Raw genomic sequence first — 21,900 nt, 5'->3', positions numbered from 1 at the left:
TTCGATTCTAGCTCGCGGCCCTTTGCTGCATGTCATCTCCATCCCTCCACCTTTCACACTATCATTCTGTCCTATCTAATAAAGGCAAAAAGGCCAAAAAATTCTAAGAATTTGTGAATATTTGATATTTATAATGAGGACTGATGTTTGTTAAAAACTGAACTCAATGGAAGTAGAAGATAATATTAGTGTAAAATATTTTTTATAGCCTGATTTGAAAAGCGCATTTTGTGTGCAGAGCGATATGAGTGTAAGTAATATTAAAGCGGGCTTTAATGGTTTGGTTTTTAAAAGGACAGCTCACTCCCAAAATCTAAAATACATATTTCTCCTCTCACCTGTGGTGCTATTTATTAATATAGACTAGATGGCACTCAGAAAAAACTCAGCAATGACTCTTTTCAGAAATCATGACCCAGTTACTCAAGTGAAAGAGAGAAGGCAGACTCCTATATGGCTGATATCTCCAACAATCAGCAACCCACACCAAAATTATTTAGATTAATAAATAGCACTACAGGTAAGAGGATATATATATTTATTTTAAATTCATTTAGGGGTGAACTACTAGAAGGACCCCTCCATAATACAATCAGAGTAGCAGAGCACTTCTGCTGCAATCTTGGAAGATTGAAGAAGAAATTCAAATTTGGGCAAAAAGAGTGAGAACGCCTCAATGGAGCTGAAGTGAAATACACAAGCAGCAACCATCATGACTGATTATGATCAGTATGGACACCTGCCAACACACCACAGACTTCCCTTCACTCTCAGCGGAAAAATGACTTTATAATCACAACCACATTATTGAGGAATAGAGACCAAGAACTTTTGGGAGTAGTAAGTATTTTTCTGCATTATTGCAGCCATTTAGAGGAACTGCACCTTAAGACACTTTTGCAATGACTTCACATTTCGACCGTGGTGGTCTGTTATATTCAGTGTGGTTTCCAACGACATGTATACAATTGCTCTAAAAAGTAAATTAATTCAAATAAATTAGACTTTTTATTAAATCCCGTACATTTCATTCATTCAGCATGGTTAAGGAACAGGCAATATATTTGTTCACAAAATATGTAATAATAATAATAGTACAAGATGAGGTATAACAGAATCACAACAGCGTAAGTAAAAAAAAACTGCCTCTTAACTTTGTGAAATGAGCACAAGAGTAGAGAGAAGGACGCACGATGAGGATTACATTCATCTGCCAACAAGAATGATTAGACCACATTCTCACCCCTCAGTCACTGCAGGGAAGAAAACTGTTTGCTTAGGTCTCGCTTTCATTTCTAAGATGGAGGATTATGGCCATATTAAAAAAAAAACTCTGATATTTTGAGAATTAAATCATAATTTTGTGCGAACAAAGTCATAATTTTGAAAAAAAAAATTTATGAGGAAAAAACTTAAATTAATGAGACTTAAGTTGTAATTTTATAAGATTGGACTTGTAAATTTACCTGAAAAAGTCATAATATTGCAACATTAAAATTGTACATTTACGGAAAAAAAGTTGTAATACTACAAGATTAAACTTAAATTTAATAAATTTATACAATAAAGCTGTAAAATTATGATATTAAGTTGTACATTTATGAGCAAAAAGAGCTAATATTATAAGATACAAAATATTTTTATTTTAAGGAGAAATAAAATCACAGATTAGGAACAGACAGTTGGGTAATATGGTAAGATCCCCTGTCCATAATTTTCACTTTTTATCTAAGATTTTTAACATTTTATCTCATAATTTTGACCATTCAGGCATGATTTCTGATCATTCACTCATACTTTGTTGCTTTTTTGCCATATTACCTGACTCCTGATCTCTTAATCTGTGACTTTATTTCTCCTAAAATTATGAGTGAAATCTCATAACATTTTTTTTCATAAATGCACAAGTTCTATCTTGTAATATTACAACTTTTTCTTGAAATTGCAACTTAACTCTCATAATCTAAGAATTAGTTTTTCTTTAACATGGCCCTGATCCTCTATCATAAATGTCACCTCTCCTCTGCTGGCAGACTTTTGCATTTTCAAACATTGTGCTTATTTCACAAAAACTCACAAGGCTGGTTAAAAAAAAAGACGGAGTGCATGCATGTACACATAGTGGCTGTGAGAGAGCACATACGTTTTTTTGTGCAAACATTTTGATGCTCCAGTTCTCACCCAAACAGCTACATCATAAAACTCTTATACACACGCACATGTCCAGCAGGACAGGCTACAAGCTGTAGCACATGCAGCTCTAAAGACTGAAGACACTTGGAAGTATTAACAGACAAAACAGCGACAAACAGGAACTTTGTCATTTCAAAATGCAACAAAGGGCAAACCAAAATCACACAAACACACAAAGGTGAATAAAAGGAGTCCTGCATGCTGTATGTGGTGTACATTAAGTCTGTGGACATTTTGCTGTGAGGAGCACATTCTCTGGTTTGCAGCAGGTGGCCTTAGCAGTTCCTTCCCATCACCTTAAGGCAGTCAGGATGGGAGTGTTCATGTTTATTTGTTGCCAGGTGTTCATATTTTAAAAAGGGACATCCTCAGTGCTGAAGGCCAAGGCTGATATCGGAAATTCTAATGAAAAGTGAATAACATTACTCAATCAAGCAATACTGTTGCTAGTTGTGTTCCGTCTAAGTGTCTACTAGGTATGGACTCTATCATAGTATAACGATATACCAGGGTATTTAGAAATCCTACTGGTATGTTTTGCAATACCATCAGAAATACAGGCGCTCCTCTTTCTGTTAAAATCATTGTATGCAGTGCACAGCACGCACCACTAGATCTCAGTCTGTGGTCTCTACTGGTGTAACAGGCAGCTGAGCTGAAAGACACAGTGACGCCCAGTGGTGGAGGGAGAAGTTACAGGACTGTAAACAGCTGGCGGCCAGAGAGTTGTATTTCTCTGATTGATAAGAAAAAAACGGATGTTACTTATTGTTAACATTTAGTAGGTTGCTATTGTGAATTTATTAATCTGAAAGTAAAGCTAAAAGTAAAGCTGGGCATACACTGTACGATTTTAGAAATGTTATTGTTAATTCCAACTCATAAAGTACGACTAAATTGTCTGCGATGTAAAGCCAAAGCTCATGATCAAAGTGCTCACACTGTACAGTCTGATCGTCAAGCCACGACCTGAGAGTGTTTAAAAAAAGGCCTGTGGGCAAATGCAGAACGTCCTGGCTATCGAGAACTGTTAATAAAGATTAGTTTGAAAGCTCCGAGGCAGGTATTAGCAACAATCCTAACAAAGCAGAGGCATGCTGCCTTAATAATCTGTGCAATCCTGTGTGGCTTGGAAGACGTGGACAGTATGGCTCGTCCATTTTACAGAGAGAACTGGTGGTAAGCTAGCTACATTCACCTGTTGTTACTTGATAGCGATGCTAATGTTTCTTGTTGCAGCCTGGCCTCCATATTTTCTGTCCAGTGTTGTTGCCATGGCGTTTTCAGATGCTCTGTTTGCCACTTTGTGCAGGTACAGTACTTCAACAATGCTATGTGTCAAAAACGGGCTAAAATGGTACAGTGTATGCAAGGCTTAAGTAGTGCACTTGCTGTCGGGAGAGTGTGGGCATTAGCGCTGTTTCCTAATACCATCATGCAGCATATACCCTGGTGATATTTCAGGAAGGTATGAAATATGACATACCGCCCCAGCCTATAGTCCATAAAATGTTACTGTCGCCTAAAATCACACAGGATTTACATTCATTTCAATTAACAGTTAAGGCAAATCTGCTACCCGAGAGTTGATGATAAAACATTCATGGCAAACTTTATTTGCTGTTTTTACGTTACTGTTCTTCAATAAGCTAATGCTTATAAATACAGCTTACTTAATGCTTTGTCTTATTTAGTATTTTGGCCAAATAAAAGATACAACACATGAGGAATGCAGCTCTTTTCATGTGGTATTGGAAAAAAGAACAGAACACATTTCTGCAGTAAAACTAGGAAGCGGTCACATGTGTCAGTTTGATTTATGGATTTAAAATCAACCCTAAAGTGGCGTGTTTGGTTTCCTTTGCCCCTGGTTGGTAACTCCTGATCTGATACGTCAACAACATAATGACCTGCCTATCACAATGATCTCCGTTTGCTCACATTTGTTTTCACTTCTTCTTCAATGACACGTCTGTCACGCAGAGATAAACTGTATGCCACTTTAACCTCAGGGAATCAAGGTTGCGTGGTTATTGCATGTTAGTTTTATCTGTATCTCTGCCTTTTAAAGATAAACTATGACAAGCTTCAATACACAAAAAAACACTTTTTGGACAAATCAACATAACGTAAATCGCTCTGCAGACGTGTAGAAGGTCTACCTGAAACATCAGGATGCAAACAATAAATAGGAAATAAATAGAGAAAAAAACATAATCACCAAATGTATCTAAAGAGGAATGTTAACCATCTCCCATGGGGATTTTCCTGCACTCATTGTAACAATGGCTCCAGTGTAAATATACTTGAGTGTGTTCTGAGACACACACTGATTTATGAGTGAGCGTGTTTAACCCTTTCACACCTGAGCAAATTGGCTTTATTCCAACGAGCAACTTAGGATGAAATGAACCAAAAATCAGCTAAAAAACAAACAAACAAATAAATAAGAAATATACCTAAAACTAAAAAAAAAAAAAAACAAACAAAAAAGAAAAAAAATGTGAAACGTGCTTAAAATTATCATAATTCAGTAAAAATATTTAAAAAGATAGAATTATGGTAATTAAAGTTTTTGGGATGTTTTTATCCAGCTTTTTAAAGTATAATTTTCTAAACTTGCAAATTTCTTGTAATTTGTGGAACACTTCTTGCGAAGTTGCTCATTGCCTATTTTTCCCTGTTTTTAAAAGAAAGCAAGCCAACTCGCTCAGGGATCATAGGTTTAAATACTTGTAAAAGGCATCTGAACGCACCACAAGAAAAGTGATGTCACTCCAGGTTTCAAAGAGTTAAATGAACACTTTAGCGAATGCTGACTGTGCTGGAGTGCTGCTGCAGGTTACAGGTTAGTTAAGAGTGTGACATTTAATGCAGTGAATGAAATATCCTCATGGCTTTAGTAGTACTCACTCACACACATGCACGTGAACGTGTGTGTGTGTGTGTGTGTGTGTTAATGCGTGTGTGATCTTTAGCTGAGCAGCTCCAGGTATGTGACCGGCACTTTTCCTTTCTGGTTTCCTCTCTCTCCGATCAGCCAGTCAGAGTCCATTCCAAGGACTGTGTAAACTGTAATGACCTGGAACACACAGACATGGACACTTAATTTTAATGTTCAAAATATTTGGCTATAGCCACAGCAACAGCAGCTTACTCAGCACTAAACTACACAGAGTACACCTCATGCAGTATAAACAACATAAATTGGGATTCAAAGGTAGTGACACCTGTACTCACTGCACATTAAAGTGATATTAATATATTGCCATCCAGCTTTGTTTTACAGTGTGCGTAAATGAACTGTGGTAAACTTTCCCTCTATTTAACCAGTGTCTAGATATCCCTAAAACACTGCCGGATGACGCAAATGTGTCATTCAGCAGAGTTTTGGTACTTGAATTACAGGCTGTATTTCTGCATTTTCATATTGCTTGCCACAACAGACACAAAGAGCACAGCAGTGCATCAAGAGACAGACCCTCCTTTGCTCTCTTTAGGTCCAGACGGTAAAATTAAGCAGCACTGATCAGATATAAACCAAAATTTTATTAATGTTGCATATTTCTTTCCTCAAATGTTTTCAGAAACAGGCTTTAGAGTACTGTTCACTGGAATGTCATTGCATTGATCATATTACATCATCCACCAGTGGAAGCATTTATTGGGCCGGTGCAGCTCAGTGCATTCTGGTAGTTGTGGGTTTTCTTCTTCTTAAGGAAAGGGAATACCACAGCTCTTTGTTTGTGTTTTTTGGGGGAAGGGGGTTCATGTAGCATCAGTTTCAAAAGTATTTTCTAAAAGACTTCTTTAAACACTATAGATGACATCTTTCATGCCTGGTCCCCTCTGCATTCAAATGGTCTGGACAAACGTTACAAATAAAATATCCTGGTCACTAAATTTCAGTCTCTGCTTCTGTGTGTCTACTGGCTGGAGCATCTCTCCTCAGTTTAAAGCCACTGAAATATAAACAACCCATATTGGTGGCCTGAGCAATCGCTAAAAAGATATTTTTTTTAAACTGGAAAGACAAAAGCAAGCTCTCAGAATCCCAGTGGCATCCTCTACTTTCTACTAAGTACATTTTCCCCTCAACACATACAAAAATATACACATAAACATGCATGCCATATTTAACACATTTCCGTAATTGTAACTGCTACTACAAAATGTCATTATTAGAATTATTTTGACTATTATTCTTTTTTTCTCATTGTTGTATACATTTATATATTTACACACACACACACACACACACAACACACATATATATATCATGTTAAGTTCTTTCCATTGCTTGGTTTTCTTGTCTATCCTTTGATATTTCCCTTGCTCCTATCATTGTTTTACCTCTAAAGCCACTACTGTTTTATACATTGTTTGTTACATTGTTTTAACCAAAAAATAAAATAAAATAAAATAGAAACAGGGGTGTAAAGGGGCTTTCATACATTAAATAATACCTTTTTAAAAAAGGAAAAACAACAAGGAGACGAATTCTTCGATAAAAGAGCAGATAGAAAAACCAGTGACAAACTGGTTGGAGCCTGAAAAGGCAGGTCTGTTTTAAGTTATCATCCTAAAAATCTTCATGAAGGTCCCTGGGTCATCAGGGACATTGCTGTCAAGTTTTTTGGCAGAGATGGGCCATCTCAAGTAAAGACCAACTCCAATATCATCGGAAAATCTGTAAACACTTACAAAGCAAAACACTAACTTTCAATAAAAAGGGCACACACATTATTTAATTTAGCAAATTAAATGTGTGTAGCTACTGTTTAGACCTGGAAGGGTCTGTGGCCCCTTGCCAGGGTTCATTATTGAACCCACTAGCTGCAGGTAGATGAGGACACCTTACCTCATCAGCTAAAAGTGAGAGCTCACTGGAGTCAGCAGCATCGTAATCATAAAGGACTTTGGCCTTGCGGGCACCTGTAGCAGGTGCCTGAACTTCTTCAATCTTCAGTGTGTCTGTCTCCACTGGGCTGCTGATGCCTTCAGATGCAGAGCCAGCAGCAGCTATGGTGTGACTGGAGTTTAGTGCAAATGCATTGGGGAGCCTGAGGGAAAGCAGGCAGATGATGTAGAGAGGATCAGAACATACAGATAAAATACAAACATACTAATATAACACAAAAACAGCAAAGTCAGCACAAAACTAAAAAACCACATGAATCACGACTTCTACTTCCAGTACATCTACTCTGGAATATTTCATATTGCAGACTGAAGATTTGTCATGTTTTCAAATCTGGCTCCAAAGCCAAAGCCCCTCATAAACGATCCATCACTGTCAATAATGCATTCGCAATGAACTTTGAAGTCTGGCAAGAAAACTAGAGTGTTACAAAATTGGGGCCTGCATCTTAAACGTGGAAGTGCATTAAGTGCAGAGTGGTTGGTCTTGACTGGACTAAGTGGGCATCCCTTAGCTCACCTGCTATTTTGGTTCATGGTTGCACAGCAGCGCAAAGTGCAAAAAGGCTATTTGTGGTTGAATATGGATCAGAGGGTTTGCTGATTAAAATAATAGACTCTTAGCCAATCACATTCCTGGTGTCGTGGCTCTGAGACAGCTGTAGTAAAGTATGAAAACAACAGATGAAAAGATGCTTCCTCAAGGAGTCATATAGTTGTCTGGACGGTGCATGGTGGCAGACATGAACAAACAGGGTCAAATGTGTTGGGTTTATTACAGTTAATTTGGAAAATGGCCATAGAAATGAGTAATAACAGAATAGTTTGGAGTAATTGTGGATATGATTGATGACAGATTCAATGTTCGATTCAATTAACAGAGAACAACTCTTTCTCATGTTGTGAAGTGTTGCAGCATATTGTAAAATGTGATGTTTGTACCATCATGCATTTTCAAATTAAAACACAAACATGGAAAGAAAAACTGCAAAAATGCTGGAAAGCAAGACACAAACCGGAATCTAGAGCTCTAACTGACCAGTCTGGTGTGTGTAGTATGGTTATTCTGTCGCAGCCTGGTAATGTGATTTGGCTGGGCACTAAAATACCACAGAGGCAGGCAAAGTCAGTTTCAAGGTTAGGGAGAAAGAGTGATGCAGAAATGAGTCCCAGAAATGAGTTAGCATTTTAACATTCCCAGTTCCCTTATCTCAAAGTCAATGGCTTTTTTCAATGAGTTTTTGGTTAGATGTCTGAAATAAGGTCTGTGGCTAACACAAGCTGAAGAGACTTTCACAATTTACTCTGCAACATAAAACGTCAGTAAAAACCCCACTGAACTTTGAAACTTTTATGTCTTAAAAAAGGGCTGTTTGCAACAAGTGGCCAAATGAGCTTACAGAATGTCATCATGCCGAACAAAAACACACTTTAAGAAAATATCTTTGTGTCATGTTTGTTGAAATTGTCACTAAAGTCTGAAAGAAGTACATAAGAAAGATTATCAGAAAAAGATCATATTCCACCTCTTCTCCCTACTGCCTCTGATGGCATTAGACAGACTCAGACCATAGCATGGCAGAAATATGAATCAAGATTCTGTTACTGCATTGCCTATGTCTCGCCTCAGCTCTACGGTTTAGCTTGAAAACGAAAAAATTGGTCCAGTTTGTGGACAGTGCTTGGTACACCGCCAGTCAGCGCTGTCCAACACAGCAGCCAGGTCACAAACTTTCTCATTTTGACATGATTGACAACTGTGTTGGAGACTGCTCGGTTCTGATTGGTTATTGTCATTTACGTGCAGTGATGCCATTAGCAATTCAATTCAATTCAATTTTATTTATAAAGCCCATTATCACAAAACACAGTTTGCCTCGGAGGGCTTTAAAGCATACGACATCCCTCTGCCTTTAGACCCTCACATTGTCTAAGGACAAAAAAAGAGTTGCAAGGCAATAGTGTAAGGAGTATGATTTTTTTTTTTTTTTACAGATTATCTGTCTCATTCAGTGTTGTGTTAATATATTGACAGTTTCAAAACTTGTAAGTAATGCAGGATGATGTGGCTTTAAAATAATATTGAAATATTTTAAGGCTATGTTGCGATACACAATACAAATCTCTATTTTTAAATGTCCTTTAAACTAATGATAACTACTAAAATACAAAATTATTGAATGAACGGCAGTGACAATATAGTTAAAGTAGCTACTGTTATTCAATCTACCTTCCACCCCTACTTGTAAGTATTATAAACAATTGTTTGCCACAGAGCTTATTTTCTGCAATGTTCCAAAATCCCATGAAAAAATCACATAGGCTTTTTGACGAGAAAACCAGGATGAGGCAAAGTTCTGCGTCGACCTCTAGAAAAACTGATGGAGCACTACTTTGCTGGTTGTTGCACTGCTATGAAAACAGGGCCCCTTTAGTAAGGTCCCCCCTGAAAGTAGGAGATTTGAATCACCAGTCCACTAAGATAGTTTCAAGTCGAGCAACCGGTTTTTTTTTTTTTTTTTGCTATAGTCAGTGTGCTATGCAGTGTACTGACTCTACTGTGGAGAAAGCGCTCTTGACTTTCATGGTCCTCTTTGGTAGAGGCTGCAGTGGATGCGATGCAGCGTCACAGAGGAAGAGAGTCTGCACTGTTCTCAGCAATAACATTGTATTCTCTCCATCTGCTTAGACATGATAATTTTATAGCTCACTGCAGCTTCATATGATACAGTCTCTGGCTTTTGTTTGATATCTAGTGTCTGCAAAAATGTTGTTGTAAATTTGTGATCTATTGTTAGCACTGTTAGCTTATATAATATATAGCTGAAACTGTCACACTGAGTGTCTCTCTGAGCCCTGTTCAACCTGTAAAACAAAGAGACCAAAATTGTCAAATACTCATATTTAACATCCAAATCTGATTTGACTGACATAATTCTGAGTCGGTTACAGGCCTACCCTTTAGATAAAAAAGCCACCAAGGACTTCAAGCCCATTTTATTCCTAAAAAGGCAACATACCAAATGCACTGACCTCCAATATACATCACTTATTAATTTAGATTTAATGTGGATTTTGGAAGTACTGGAAAGCAACCAAATGTGTGAGTCAGAACATACACACAATGAGAAAGATTAATAACAGCATCAGCACACAAGAAGACAAGTCATACTCACACGTCCTCATCAGAACTGAAGGCATGAGACAATGAAAATGATTTATCATGATCTGACAAAATCAAAAAGAACAAAACAGACGGGCTTCCCTAGAACCTGACTGAAATAGATTAAAAAAAAATAAAATAATTTTGTGGCATTGAGTAAGTGTGCGAGCACACCTTTCCCTGAACACTGATAGAGGCTACAATAACAAAATACATGCTTTTCCATGAAGAATTTTATTCAATAGAGTCTAAAGTCAACCATCTGCATTGCAAATAAACTGAATCATAAAATTGAATGAAATATTTCTGCTGTCTTAACTTTAAAATTTTTTGGAGGACATACACAAGTAGGGCCTAAACATACAGTGCATGTAAAGTTTTACTTATTCTTGTATCAACCAAACACGCCGTGTACTTCAACTGCTGATATTTAGACAGAGCGATTGAGTAGTGCAGGTACTAATGGTTAAATAAACAGCAGCCACAGAGAGCTGGTTAGATGTTGAGCTGCAGTCTGGGCGAACTTTTATTGTGCTATTTCAGTGGAACAGAAAAACACTGCATCACTACTCTGGTTAGGGTTGATCACACACTGCTCAGTCATCCCAATTTGCTAAAATCCTGCAGAAAAAAACTGCAGAGCTGTTCCCCTGTTCCAGGAATGCACCAACCTATCTGGTTAACTCTTAGGGACTGTTAAGTGCATTGTACATGCTTTTCATTTTTCGTTTTTGTAATTATAGCTGTGTTCATGCATATGTCATAAATTTGGGCAAGACTGTATATTTTTGTTAAATTTGAATTTCCAGCTAAGCTCCTACATAAGTCTAACATACACTGTGGAAACTAAATTGTTACATTCAGACTGTTAAACAAAAAATGCTCCATTGAAACCCATTCAAACTGACATTTTTGATCCCGCAGCCATCTAAGCATAAAAACATGCATTATATTATTTCTGGGTGTCATTCTGGGCTTTTGCCTTGGACTTTTTGTCATTTTTACTATTTACCACCTGATGATGTCATTTTTTACCATATTAGGCATATGGAGAAAATACATGCTATTTCCATTCCATTTCAATGCTATTTCCATTAGATGCACTGTCACAATCATATATATGTCATATAAAAAAAATGATGACATCATGACAAAAACCTGGCATTTTAAGGCTTAAAATTCTGAAAATTAATGAATATTTGATATTCACGATTAGGACTGATGTGGGTTAAAAATATACTCAAATGTATGAAATATATATGTACGTATATATATACGTTAATAGATTTAATAGATTTTTTTATAGCCTGATTTTGAAAAGTGCATTTTGTGTGCAGAGTAATATGAATGTATTTGACACTACACAAAAAATAAATAAATATAAAATATATTAATATAGTAATAATTGATATATCCTAGGCTGTGATAATCCAAAAATAATAATAATCTACTTAGCATGTAGTATATTAAAAGTAATTCATTTTTTTGTCATTTTGTTTTGTTCATTTTTTTTCATCTAAAAACATGGCGGCATCATGACAAAAACCTGGCACTTCAAGTGTTTTAACTCTTAACAAATTATCTCAGTGAAAGTAGAAAAAAAATATTAATGTGTAATATTTTTTCAAAGCTTGGTTTTGAAAAGCGCATTTTGTACCTAGAGCTTTACAAGTGTGTGTAATATGCCCTAAGGGTTAATATATTATTGATCGATTACATTTTTAATTGTGAAGCAATCGCCAATTAATTGTTGTTTAATGTTGGCATACAGCTTGTCTACTCACATACTGTCATTTAGTAATCTGATACAGTTACACAATTGCAGCTGACTGCTCATTCCACTGCACGCTGAGGATGAATGGCCATCTCTACACAGCCCAGTAACACCTGTGTGAGTCAGAAAATCCACTCGTGTTCTCACCTTCCCAGCTCTTTCTGGAGTTCCTGCATGTGGAAATGACACTGCTTATAGTAAGCTGCTTGGGCCTCCACAAACTCATGCAGGCAGCGCAAGTGGTTCACCTGCAGATAAGCAACAACACTACAGTCACTCTTGAAGAAATACACATCTTGTAGCTCATCTCCATGAAGAAATATTGAGATCCTTTACTTCAGCAAAAGTAGTAATACCACAATGTGAAAAATACTCCTGAGGTAAAAGACGTTGTATACATGCTATATTATTTTGCAGGATTATTATCACTGATGCACTAACATGTAAAAAGCCTGTTACTGTTGTGATTGGTCATAGTGGAGCTACTTTTGAACTATTCTAAATACTCTTGAGCAGTTTGATCTAGCAATAATAACTAGTAATACTAGACCTAATTGTCAATTACTATACTTCTTTACATTCATATTTTTACATACTCAGCACATTATACATACTTTCATTTTTAAATATTTATATACTAGTGCTAATTGTCTGCTATTACTGTATTTCTATTTTATATTTCTATTTTTATTTACTTGTGTTGGTACTTATTTCTCCATGCTATAATTATCTGTGCTTGGCATCAGAGTGACTGTAACAAACCACAGTTTAATTGTGGGAATCAATCATCAATCAAGTAATTCTGATTCTGAATCTGAAAACCCTCCAATCTCACAAGGACATTTGTGTAACTATAGTTACATCCTAAAACCCTTTTTTTTCTTAAAGAACATGTGTCAGTGCAGTAAAAATACTTAATTCAACCAGATTTTATTTCAAATCCCCTTTAATGCCCTGTAAAAGAGAACCTGCAGTGTAAACCACTTTAGGATGCCAATATCCCTTTTAAATAAGTTGCTGATTTTTAACACTGCCTACAAAACAAAAAAAGAAAAAGATAAAAAATATACTTAAAAGCATTTAAAAACAGGCAATTGTATTTTATTTTTTACCAAGTCTATGCCTCTGTTAATGTGGTTCAGTATTGCTTAGACTTATTTCACATTTAAATGTCTAAAAATAATGACCTCTCTGAAGAGTCCAGGATCAAGACTCAATATGGTTAAAGATCCGTAAACATTTGATTTCGGGTGTGAGAGAGAGAGAGAGAGAGAGAGAGAGAGAGAGAGAGAGAGAGAGTGCGCATGAGACACTGATAGAGATAGTGAGTGGTTGACATACGTGTGTACTACTGATGCCCTCCAACAGCAGCCGTGTGACCTCTGCTTGGCGGTCAAACTCTGTCTGAGCCACTCGGAGCTCCTGTTCGGCCTGAAACAATGGAAAGTGTATTAGTGACATAGTTTCACATTGACTTGAATCTGCTCCCCCTAACAACTGGTCATAAATAATGATAAGATGAATATTATATAATCAGAATCTAATCCTTGCTACTTTTTTGTTATATTTGTCTATTTTTTCAATACCATGGCCCCTTCTACTGAAGCACAACTTTTTTACGATAGAGTGGCAGTGATTAACATCCGGATAAGTTGTGTGGGGTTTGGACTGAATGCTGCAGACCGCAAGAGGATCTCCACCGGTGGCATGTGCTGAACGGCAAGTCAGACCAGAGAGGAGAAATGAAACCGAAGGCACCAGACGAAGAGAGAGAGGAGAGCTGGTATCAGGGCGAGGCTGACCTGACTTGGACCGAGAGCTGTTCCTCTTCCAAGTGTTCCTGTGTCTAATGTCTGCTTGCCGGAGAAAAAGGTGGATGAGATGCGATTAAGGCTCACTCAGCAACGTTTTTTCAACAACATGGCCCCTTACTGCTGAAGCATGACTTTTCTATGACAGAGTGGCACTTATAAGCATTGGTAAAGGTTGTGTGGGGACCGGAGGGGAGAAACAAAACTGAAAGTGCTGGACGAAGAGAGGGAGGAGAGCCGTTATCACGGTGAGGCTGGCCTGACTCGGAGCGGGAGCTATTCCTTCTTCTGTCTAGTGTCTGATCACAGGAGAGTGGAGTGGATGAGATGTGATTTTGGCTCACTTAGCAGTGGAAAATCTGGGACTGCTCTGCACACATCTTCACAGAGACATGGTTAACCCCTGACATCCCGGAGCAAGCTAATGCACTGAATGGACTGACCATGTGGGAGCCATTTGGACACAGGACTCTGATGCAAAATCAAAAAATTCACAGCAGGAATTGAACAATGCCATCAGCAGCAACATAACCAAACAACCAGATGGAATCTTCATCGTAGCTGCTGATTTTAATAAACTCAACCTTCAGTGTCAACAACTGATGGTAAAAAAATTGTATTTTGTTATTTTGTTTCTAGTAGTCATCATTTACTTTTAGTAGTTGCACATTTTAATACATGCATCTATTAGCTGCAGCAAGATAGCAAACTTTAAATTATAAAGCATGCCAGGCGAGTATACGAACACTGCTAACGTTATTTTATAACACAAGTTGGCAACTTGACATCATAAATGAATAAACATGGTGGTTGAAGCTGGTTGCAATCTGCAATTCACTGCTGTACCAAATCCCCCTAAATCTTACACACTTCACTTTTAAAACATACTAAGACCTTAACCCGGGAGACCAGGCAGTAAGACAAAGTTCACAACCACAACATTGACGTACTTACTTTTTCCACTTCCTCACTCCAGAGCTTAGAGGCCAAAACATACAACAAAGGAAGCGAGAAATACAAGTTAGAACAAGAATATCACAGATTTTTACAAGTGTAATGTACAACTAGTGCCTAACCTCATTACCAAATGATAAACCTGTCTTTTACTCCCAGGAAGACGTCCTCTCAGTAGTTCTAGGTGGCATAAGTTTGTAGAATGTATTTCGATGGTTAACCTGTTAACACCTGGACTGACATCAGTTTTCTTGTGCTGTGTTCACAGGGCTTTGAGAAGCATTGAAACTTTTGATACCTAAGAAAACTGGTTGGATTTCTTTAGAAAACCCACAAAAAACATAATGAGCAACTTGGCAAAAATGTCAGGAAAATCTCAAAAAAATCATAAAAGGTGACAAAAGAGACCTAAAAGTTCAGGTGGGGCAGAGTATTAGAAATTATAAAACAACTAGGGGGAAATGTCCGGAAAACTATATTTAGAATTCTTATACCAGTAGTTATGTATTTAAAATCATTTTACAGGAAAAAAGACAACAAAAATCTTCAAAAGGTCATCTTGTTTGTTTTTGTGTTTTACTTTTTCATTTCTTTTGACTGTTTTCAGGTAATTTTCTTGTAACTTCTTGCTTATTTTGGGCTCCTTCTTGTTAAGTTGCTCATTGCATTCCTCTCTTGTTTTTGGAAAAAATAAAGCCAATTTGCTCTGGTTTCAAAGGGTTAAGGCTGGAATAACTGTAGGTAAACCTCGCTTTGGATTCAGGTTGTATCTTGCCGGATATTCACATTGAGATGGCATTTTGTTACTCCTCCATTTATCAGATTAACATGACCTCATTTTATTTCAAAGACAATATGATGTGGTTTTGCTCTAACCAATCACTGTCACATGCAGCAGCTTATCAATTTGTTTCGGTTTCGTGTCTGTGCTTTTTTGAGCTCGTGCTAGTCTTGTGAAATAATTTATGCTGACTAATGTTGGTTTTGTCACTTGATTTTGATTGTTTTTTTTTTCCTTTTGTTCAGCAGACTTAGTCTGTAAAGTTGACTTTGTTTTTGTGGTGTGCATTCCAAGTTGAAATTTATCCAGTGTTAAGTCAGTTTTGCAATTCTGCATCCTCCCATACTAGCTCCAAACCCTGCAGAGTGTTAAAAATTAACTTTTTCAGTTTGCTTACTGGCTGTTGCTGTTAACTTTGCACTTTATAATAATATTTGAATGTTCATCAAGAGGCTGAGAAACCATAAAAAGCACAGAGTCTTGGCTTGTTGGGATAAGCGAGAGAATAACATGAGCATGAAGAAAGAGATAAACACGAAAAGAATAAACATCAGGTGAAAGTCATAAAGTAGCCATGGGAATGGGAGGATGGAGCCTTGAAAAGATCTCATCACTAATCAGAAGCAGCAGCAGCAGTGTTACTCATTCACACCACTGCATGGCGACTCGCCACCTCCAGTCATTCCAATGAGGGAAGGGTGGGAGAGGGAAAGCGGTTTTGATCAAGCCAGTTTGGGTATGAAGCCGTTGCAACCTACGTCAAGAGGCTATTTAAACTCAGCTGCGACTTACTGTTTCCCTGACGCCAGAGTGTCGCACTTAGTACAGCAGATTCCATCTCTCTTAAGAAAACACCCTGACGTGAGTATTGTGGTTATCCATATTGGTACTAATGATATCCCTAGCCCTCTCCCCTCCTTCGGCCGATGCGCTGGCCATTTCAGCAGGTTGCAATCTCTCAATACGTGGCTACGGTCAGTCCACAAGGCACACATGCTCTAACAGCAAACATTTATCATACCATTTCCACTGCCCAACACATTTGTCTGCAAATTTAGACTCCATGTTTTTCACAGAATCTTGGTTGCAAATTTCTGACTGTAGCCAGCTTGTTGAGCTTTGTCCTCCACATTATGAGTGTTTTAACCAACCCAGGGTCAGTGGTCATGGTGGTGGCATAGTGTGTGTTTACAGGACGAATTTTAAATGTCAACGAATACATTTTTATTTTATTGAACTTTCCTCCTTTGAGGCTCTGATTTTTAAACTTTTTGTTCCCCAGCCAATTTTATTTTCCCTCATTTATCGCCCTCCAAAACCCAGTGGCAGCTTTTTGGCAGAATTCTCAGAGCTCTTAGTCCTCCCTTGTTTTAAATTATGACAGAATTATTCTCTGTGGTTATTTTAATATACACATTTGATGACTCCACAAATACACAGGCTGCTGATTTTTTAAACATCACAACCTCTCTTAACTTTACACAGCATGTATGTGGACCAACACATAACCGGGGTCATACACTGGACCTTGTTTTTACCTTAGGCGTAACTATATGTTCCTTGGATCTACTGGATTTTACTGTTTCTGACCACAAGTGTATAGTTTTTAACAGTGAATCTCCAGTTTTTAATTCAGCTGCACCATACTCCTGGAGCACCTGCTTTTTTAATGAACAAAGCGCAGCAGAGTTCTGCTCATTGTTTTACAGTTACCGCCAAAAACAACCATCTGAAAAATCTGATACCAATGATCTGGCAAACCATTTTAATTCCACTTGCTTGTCCATTTTTCATACTATTGCCCCACATAATCTAGATCCTAGAGACTAGAGACTAGATCTTCCAAAACGAAGCAGCTCTGGATCGATGACAGTATTCGCAGCTGTAAAAGGGAATGTAGGAAAGCAGAGCGTAGATGGAAGAAATCTGGTCTTCAGGTGCATTCAGTTTTAACAGTTTGGTCAGGGATGCAAGGGGAAACTATTTTTCAGAGCTGATTTCTGCCAATCAACTAAACACTGGGGTTTTATTTAAGACTGTTGACCACTTGGTTAATCCAGCCCCACCTTCAGTCCCCATTGAGTCAAATACTGACTGTGAAAGGTTTTTAACTTATTTTAATGATAAGGTGGAATCAGTCAGAACTTCTATTACACCCAGTGCCTCTTTTAATTTTGTTTTTTTGACCCAAAGAGATACTTTTAGCCAGTTTTACCCCATTACTCTGTCTGAACTTTTAGAAGTAATTTTACATACGAGAGTGTCCATCAGCCCTCTTGATGTTGTGCTGCCCACGTTTTTAATACAGGTAATTGGATCTGTTGAGCCAATCATGCTTTCTGTTTTTAAAAGCTCTCTGGCTACTGGCTGTATCCCAGATCACTTTAAAACTGCTTGCGTGACTCCTCTATTAAAAAAATCTGGGCTGGATCCATCTGTCCTTCATAACTACAGACCAGTGTCTAAGTTACCTTTTATATCAAAAAATTTAGAAAAAAAATAGTGTCCACACAGCTTTTAGCAGCACTGGAAAATAACAATATTTTTGTCTGGTTTCCGGAAGTACCACAGTACTGACGATGGCATGTGCTCAGTCCTGGTACTTTTGGACCTCAGTGCTGCCTTCGATACAATTGATCACGGCATTCTTTTCAATAGTCTGAGGCACTGGGTGGGGTTTAGATTGGTTTTTATCTTACCTGACAAATAGGTGTCGTGTAGCTATGACACTACATGTCATCAGACTCTCCTGTTGAGTATGGTGTTCACCAAGGGGTCAGTTCTGGGTCCTATTTTATTTTCTCTATGCATTCTTCTCCTGGGGCACATAATACAATGACATGGTATTTTCCATTTTTATGCTGATGCCAAAGCGACTGACCCTGGGATGTTGAGTGCACTCCATGACTGTATTTCTGATGTAAAAAACTAGATGTCAAAAAATTTCCTTTAGTTGAATATAACTAAAACTAAAATACTTGTAGTTGGGTCCCAGCAGATGGCATAACAGATTCTGCCATCTGCTGGGCCACTAGTGGATGATATTAAGCCCGTTGCAAGAAACCTCGCCATCTGGTTTGACACCAGTCTTAACTTTTAACAGCACACTACTAAACTTGTACAGTCATGTTTTTATCATTTAAGAAATATTTCAAAAATTATTATTTTTTAACTTTTAAAGACACAGAGACGATTTTACATGCTTTGATTTCATCACGGCTGGATTACTGTAACAGCTTTTTTACCTGTCTTAACCAAAAATCCCTGGACAGATTACAGAGAGTGCTGCCAGGCTTTTAACCAGAACCAAGAAATAGGACCATATTACGCCGATTTTAGCTTCTTTACATTGGCTGCCAGTATGTTTTAGGATTGATTTTAAGATTCTATTGATTACTTTTAAAGCACACTATGTTCTCTACCCCAGCTATATTTCTGACATTTTAGCTCTGTACACACCTTGAGAACCTCTGACAAGGGTCTCTTAGCAGTTCTGGATGCTCGGCTGAAAACATGGGAGGACAGAGCGTTTTCAGTCCAGGCCCCAAGGCTCTGGAATGGGCTGCCTGCTGAAATCAGGTCGGTTGATTCAGTGCTCTCCTTTAAGTCTCTTCTCAAAACATATTTTTATCGTAAAGCTTTTCCTGATTTTTCTTAAAATGTAATTAGATATTTCTCTGACGTGTCTTGTGTCTACTTTCCTTTTCTACATTGTGGAAAGGAAAGTAGCTGGTTTGACCCTTTGGAAATGTAGATTGTAAACTGGTTTGTTGTATGTTTTGTTTTGTTTTCTTGTAAAGCACTCTGTAACATGGATTTTGAAAAATGCTCTTTAAATGAAGTTTATTATTATTATCATTTTCTGCTCTGCCAAATGTGTTGAACATTTGGCAGTTGCCACCTGGTTTGGCAGATCAAAGTAGGATAGCAGGCTTCATGGAGGGAGAAAGAACAAAGAAACTGATAATGATGGTGTTTGAATAAATGGAGTTGATCAACTCAGTTCTATTGACTTATAAGGATGCCCGGGGGCGGCTGCCGCTCAGGAAGTAAAGCAGGTCATCCTCTAATTGGAAGGTCAGTGTTTCGATCCCTAGCTCCTCCAGCCAATGTAAAAGTATGCTTGGGCAAGATTCTGAAACCCAAATTGCTCCTGATGGCTATTCCATTAGTTTGTGAGTATTTCAAAAACAGAGTAGCAGGTCCAGTGTTCACTGAAGCACCTGCCTGTCTTCACAACTGTGGACCATGGCGGCAGAAGCCACTTTTAAAAATGCTTTACCTATTAATGGTACGCTCTAGCATGAAGGTGGTTGTCAGGGTGGTTGTGACAGCCCAAAATTCACTGCTGACAAAGTTGATTCCTTTTTTGAAATGTTTGAAAAGATGTCAAAAAAAGATGGCTGGAACAATCCAGCAGACCAACAGTATGCAGCGTTAGATTAGAGCCAGACAGTCAATATTATCTCACTGTAGATATATTGGTGTTAGTGTCATTGTTGCGGTCAAGATCACATAGACCAAGACAAAGTAATGACCAAGACCAAAGTATTGAGACTGAGACAAGACCGAGAGTTCATGTGGTTGAGACCAAGTGGAGGCCAAGACCAGACCAATTTGAGTCCCAAAATGCATGAAATGTAGATAAGGCAAGTCACAGGCACTCCTTACTGAAGACTGATCTGAAAGGTCCACTTTCCCATAAAAGTGCCCACAGAAAACAAAGACCCCTCTATATTCATATACTGTATATAGTGTGTGTCTATGTGCTAGTTTACCAATGGAAATGTCTGGTTTAAATAATCAAAGGCATTGCAGAGGTGATACTTACAAGTGGGAATTTTTCTTTGTTTTCTATCATTAAACCTAATACATGTTTGTGTGTGTGTGTGTGTGTGTGTGTGTGTGTGTGTGTGTGTGTTTTCTGGTTGCTATGATTCTGAACTGTATATGACTCTGCAAAGAAGCAGGGAAAGCATTCATGTCATATTTCAAGGGAAGGCAACGTCCTCATCACTCCTCTTACTACACTCATAACTCAACTATGGCAGATGTCTTGTGTTTGGTTTTGATACCCATCTTTTAATCTGCATCATGTCCACAAGACTATACCATTAGACATGTTATTTTTTTGTTGTTATTTTTCAGTTTCTGTTGCATCTGTTTTATACGGAAGCCCTAACAGGCAAGTGAGAAAAACAAAATCATGTGATCTAGTTTCTTAGTCTGATCTCAAATGTTTTCTCTTCTGTGTGCATGCATAAGAAGAGGTGAAAAACGTTTTACCGAGATAATATTTCTAGCTAATATTTCTATTTCTTTGTTTGTGAACAGTGGTGAAAGAAAGATCATTTTCAGCAATTGGAAATTTCCAGGACAATATTTTCTATATATCTATATATCTACTTTATCTTAATTTTGTGAAACTGGGGAAAAAGATAAGTTTTTCTTCTTAATCTGTGAAATAAGTAAGAAAGAAAGTTTTGCCATGTGAAAAAAGAAGTTTTGCCAGGATAAATTATATATATATATATATATATATATATATATATATATATATATATATATATATATATATTATTATTATTATTATTATTAAAGTTTTGCAAGGACAAATTTTCTGAGTTATTGGTTGGGAAAAATGTTTTGCCAGGTGAAAAAAAAACATTTTGATTAGAGAATTTTTCTCTTTTTTTCATCTGTGAAACAAGTGGGACAAAAAAGTTTTGCCTCATAAAAGAAAGTTTTGCCAGAAAAACTTTTCAAAGTTACTTTGTTTTCCATTTGTGAAAATGTGGAAAAGTTTGGGCAGGTGTTTTTTTGTCTGAGTGTTTGTTGTAATACTCAGAGGGTAGTCACACACTGCTTTTCATGCTTATGTTGTGGTCCTGTATAATGTGTAACATCCGCTAATGAAAACATTGTGCAAACTACTTTGTTGTGCACACAAAACTTAAAAAGAAGATGAGCTTAACAGATAATGTAATGAATCAACCTGTTAAAAAACTATCAACAAAGAAAAGGATTTAGAATCTCCAGTTTTAATGCTGAAAGATGTGCTTTAGCCTTAATGCCATAAAAAGTCCAGGGATCAGGAAGAATTAATAACTAATGAACAACATTTTTGGCTAGGCTATTATGGCCATTGGCCAGGCCATTGATGCTTGCAACAATGCTATGTCAACATTTATCATTACAACATAATATCAGATGTGACACAGAGGTCAGGAATGTAACTGAGTCATAATCACCATTCTTGCCAGATGGAAACACCTCTCTGACTAAACATGAATAAGGGACACAT

At 37.4% G+C, this 21,900-nt stretch overlaps 1 protein-coding gene across 4 annotated transcripts in view; it reads right to left on the bottom strand.

Annotated features, from left to right (window-relative positions):
- Window positions 1-985: 985 nt before the first annotated feature.
- LOC121944175 (endophilin-B2-like) overlaps window positions 986-21,900 on the bottom strand; it is a 47,975-nt gene continuing 27,060 nt past the window's right edge. For 2 of the 4 annotated variants that reach the window (XM_088077223.1, XM_088077224.1), the window contains 6 exons: window positions 14,816-14,839; window positions 13,392-13,481; window positions 12,198-12,298; window positions 10,290-10,304; window positions 7,055-7,256; window positions 986-5,275 (listed from right to left, as the gene is read on the bottom strand). In XM_088077223.1, coding sequence (XP_087933349.1) covers window positions 5,168-5,275; window positions 7,055-7,256; window positions 10,290-10,304; window positions 12,198-12,298; window positions 13,392-13,481; window positions 14,816-14,839 — 540 coding nt within the window. In that variant the 3' untranslated portion in view covers window positions 986-5,167. The remainder of the gene's footprint in view (window positions 5,276-7,054; window positions 7,257-10,289; window positions 10,305-12,197; window positions 12,299-13,391; window positions 13,482-14,815; window positions 14,840-21,900) is intronic. The other 2 variants (XM_088077225.1, XM_042487879.2) reach the window with 1 other exon arrangement.

This window comes from Plectropomus leopardus, chromosome 4 (genome assembly GCF_026936395.1).
Source record: "Plectropomus leopardus strain MGB_pleo_1.0 chromosome 4, ASM2693639v1, whole genome shotgun sequence".
In the NCBI taxonomy this organism is placed as follows: domain Eukaryota; kingdom Metazoa; phylum Chordata; class Actinopteri; order Perciformes; family Serranidae; genus Plectropomus; species Plectropomus leopardus.
Note: the sequence above shows the minus strand (reverse complement) of the source record. Positions and strands in the feature narration are given on the sequence as shown.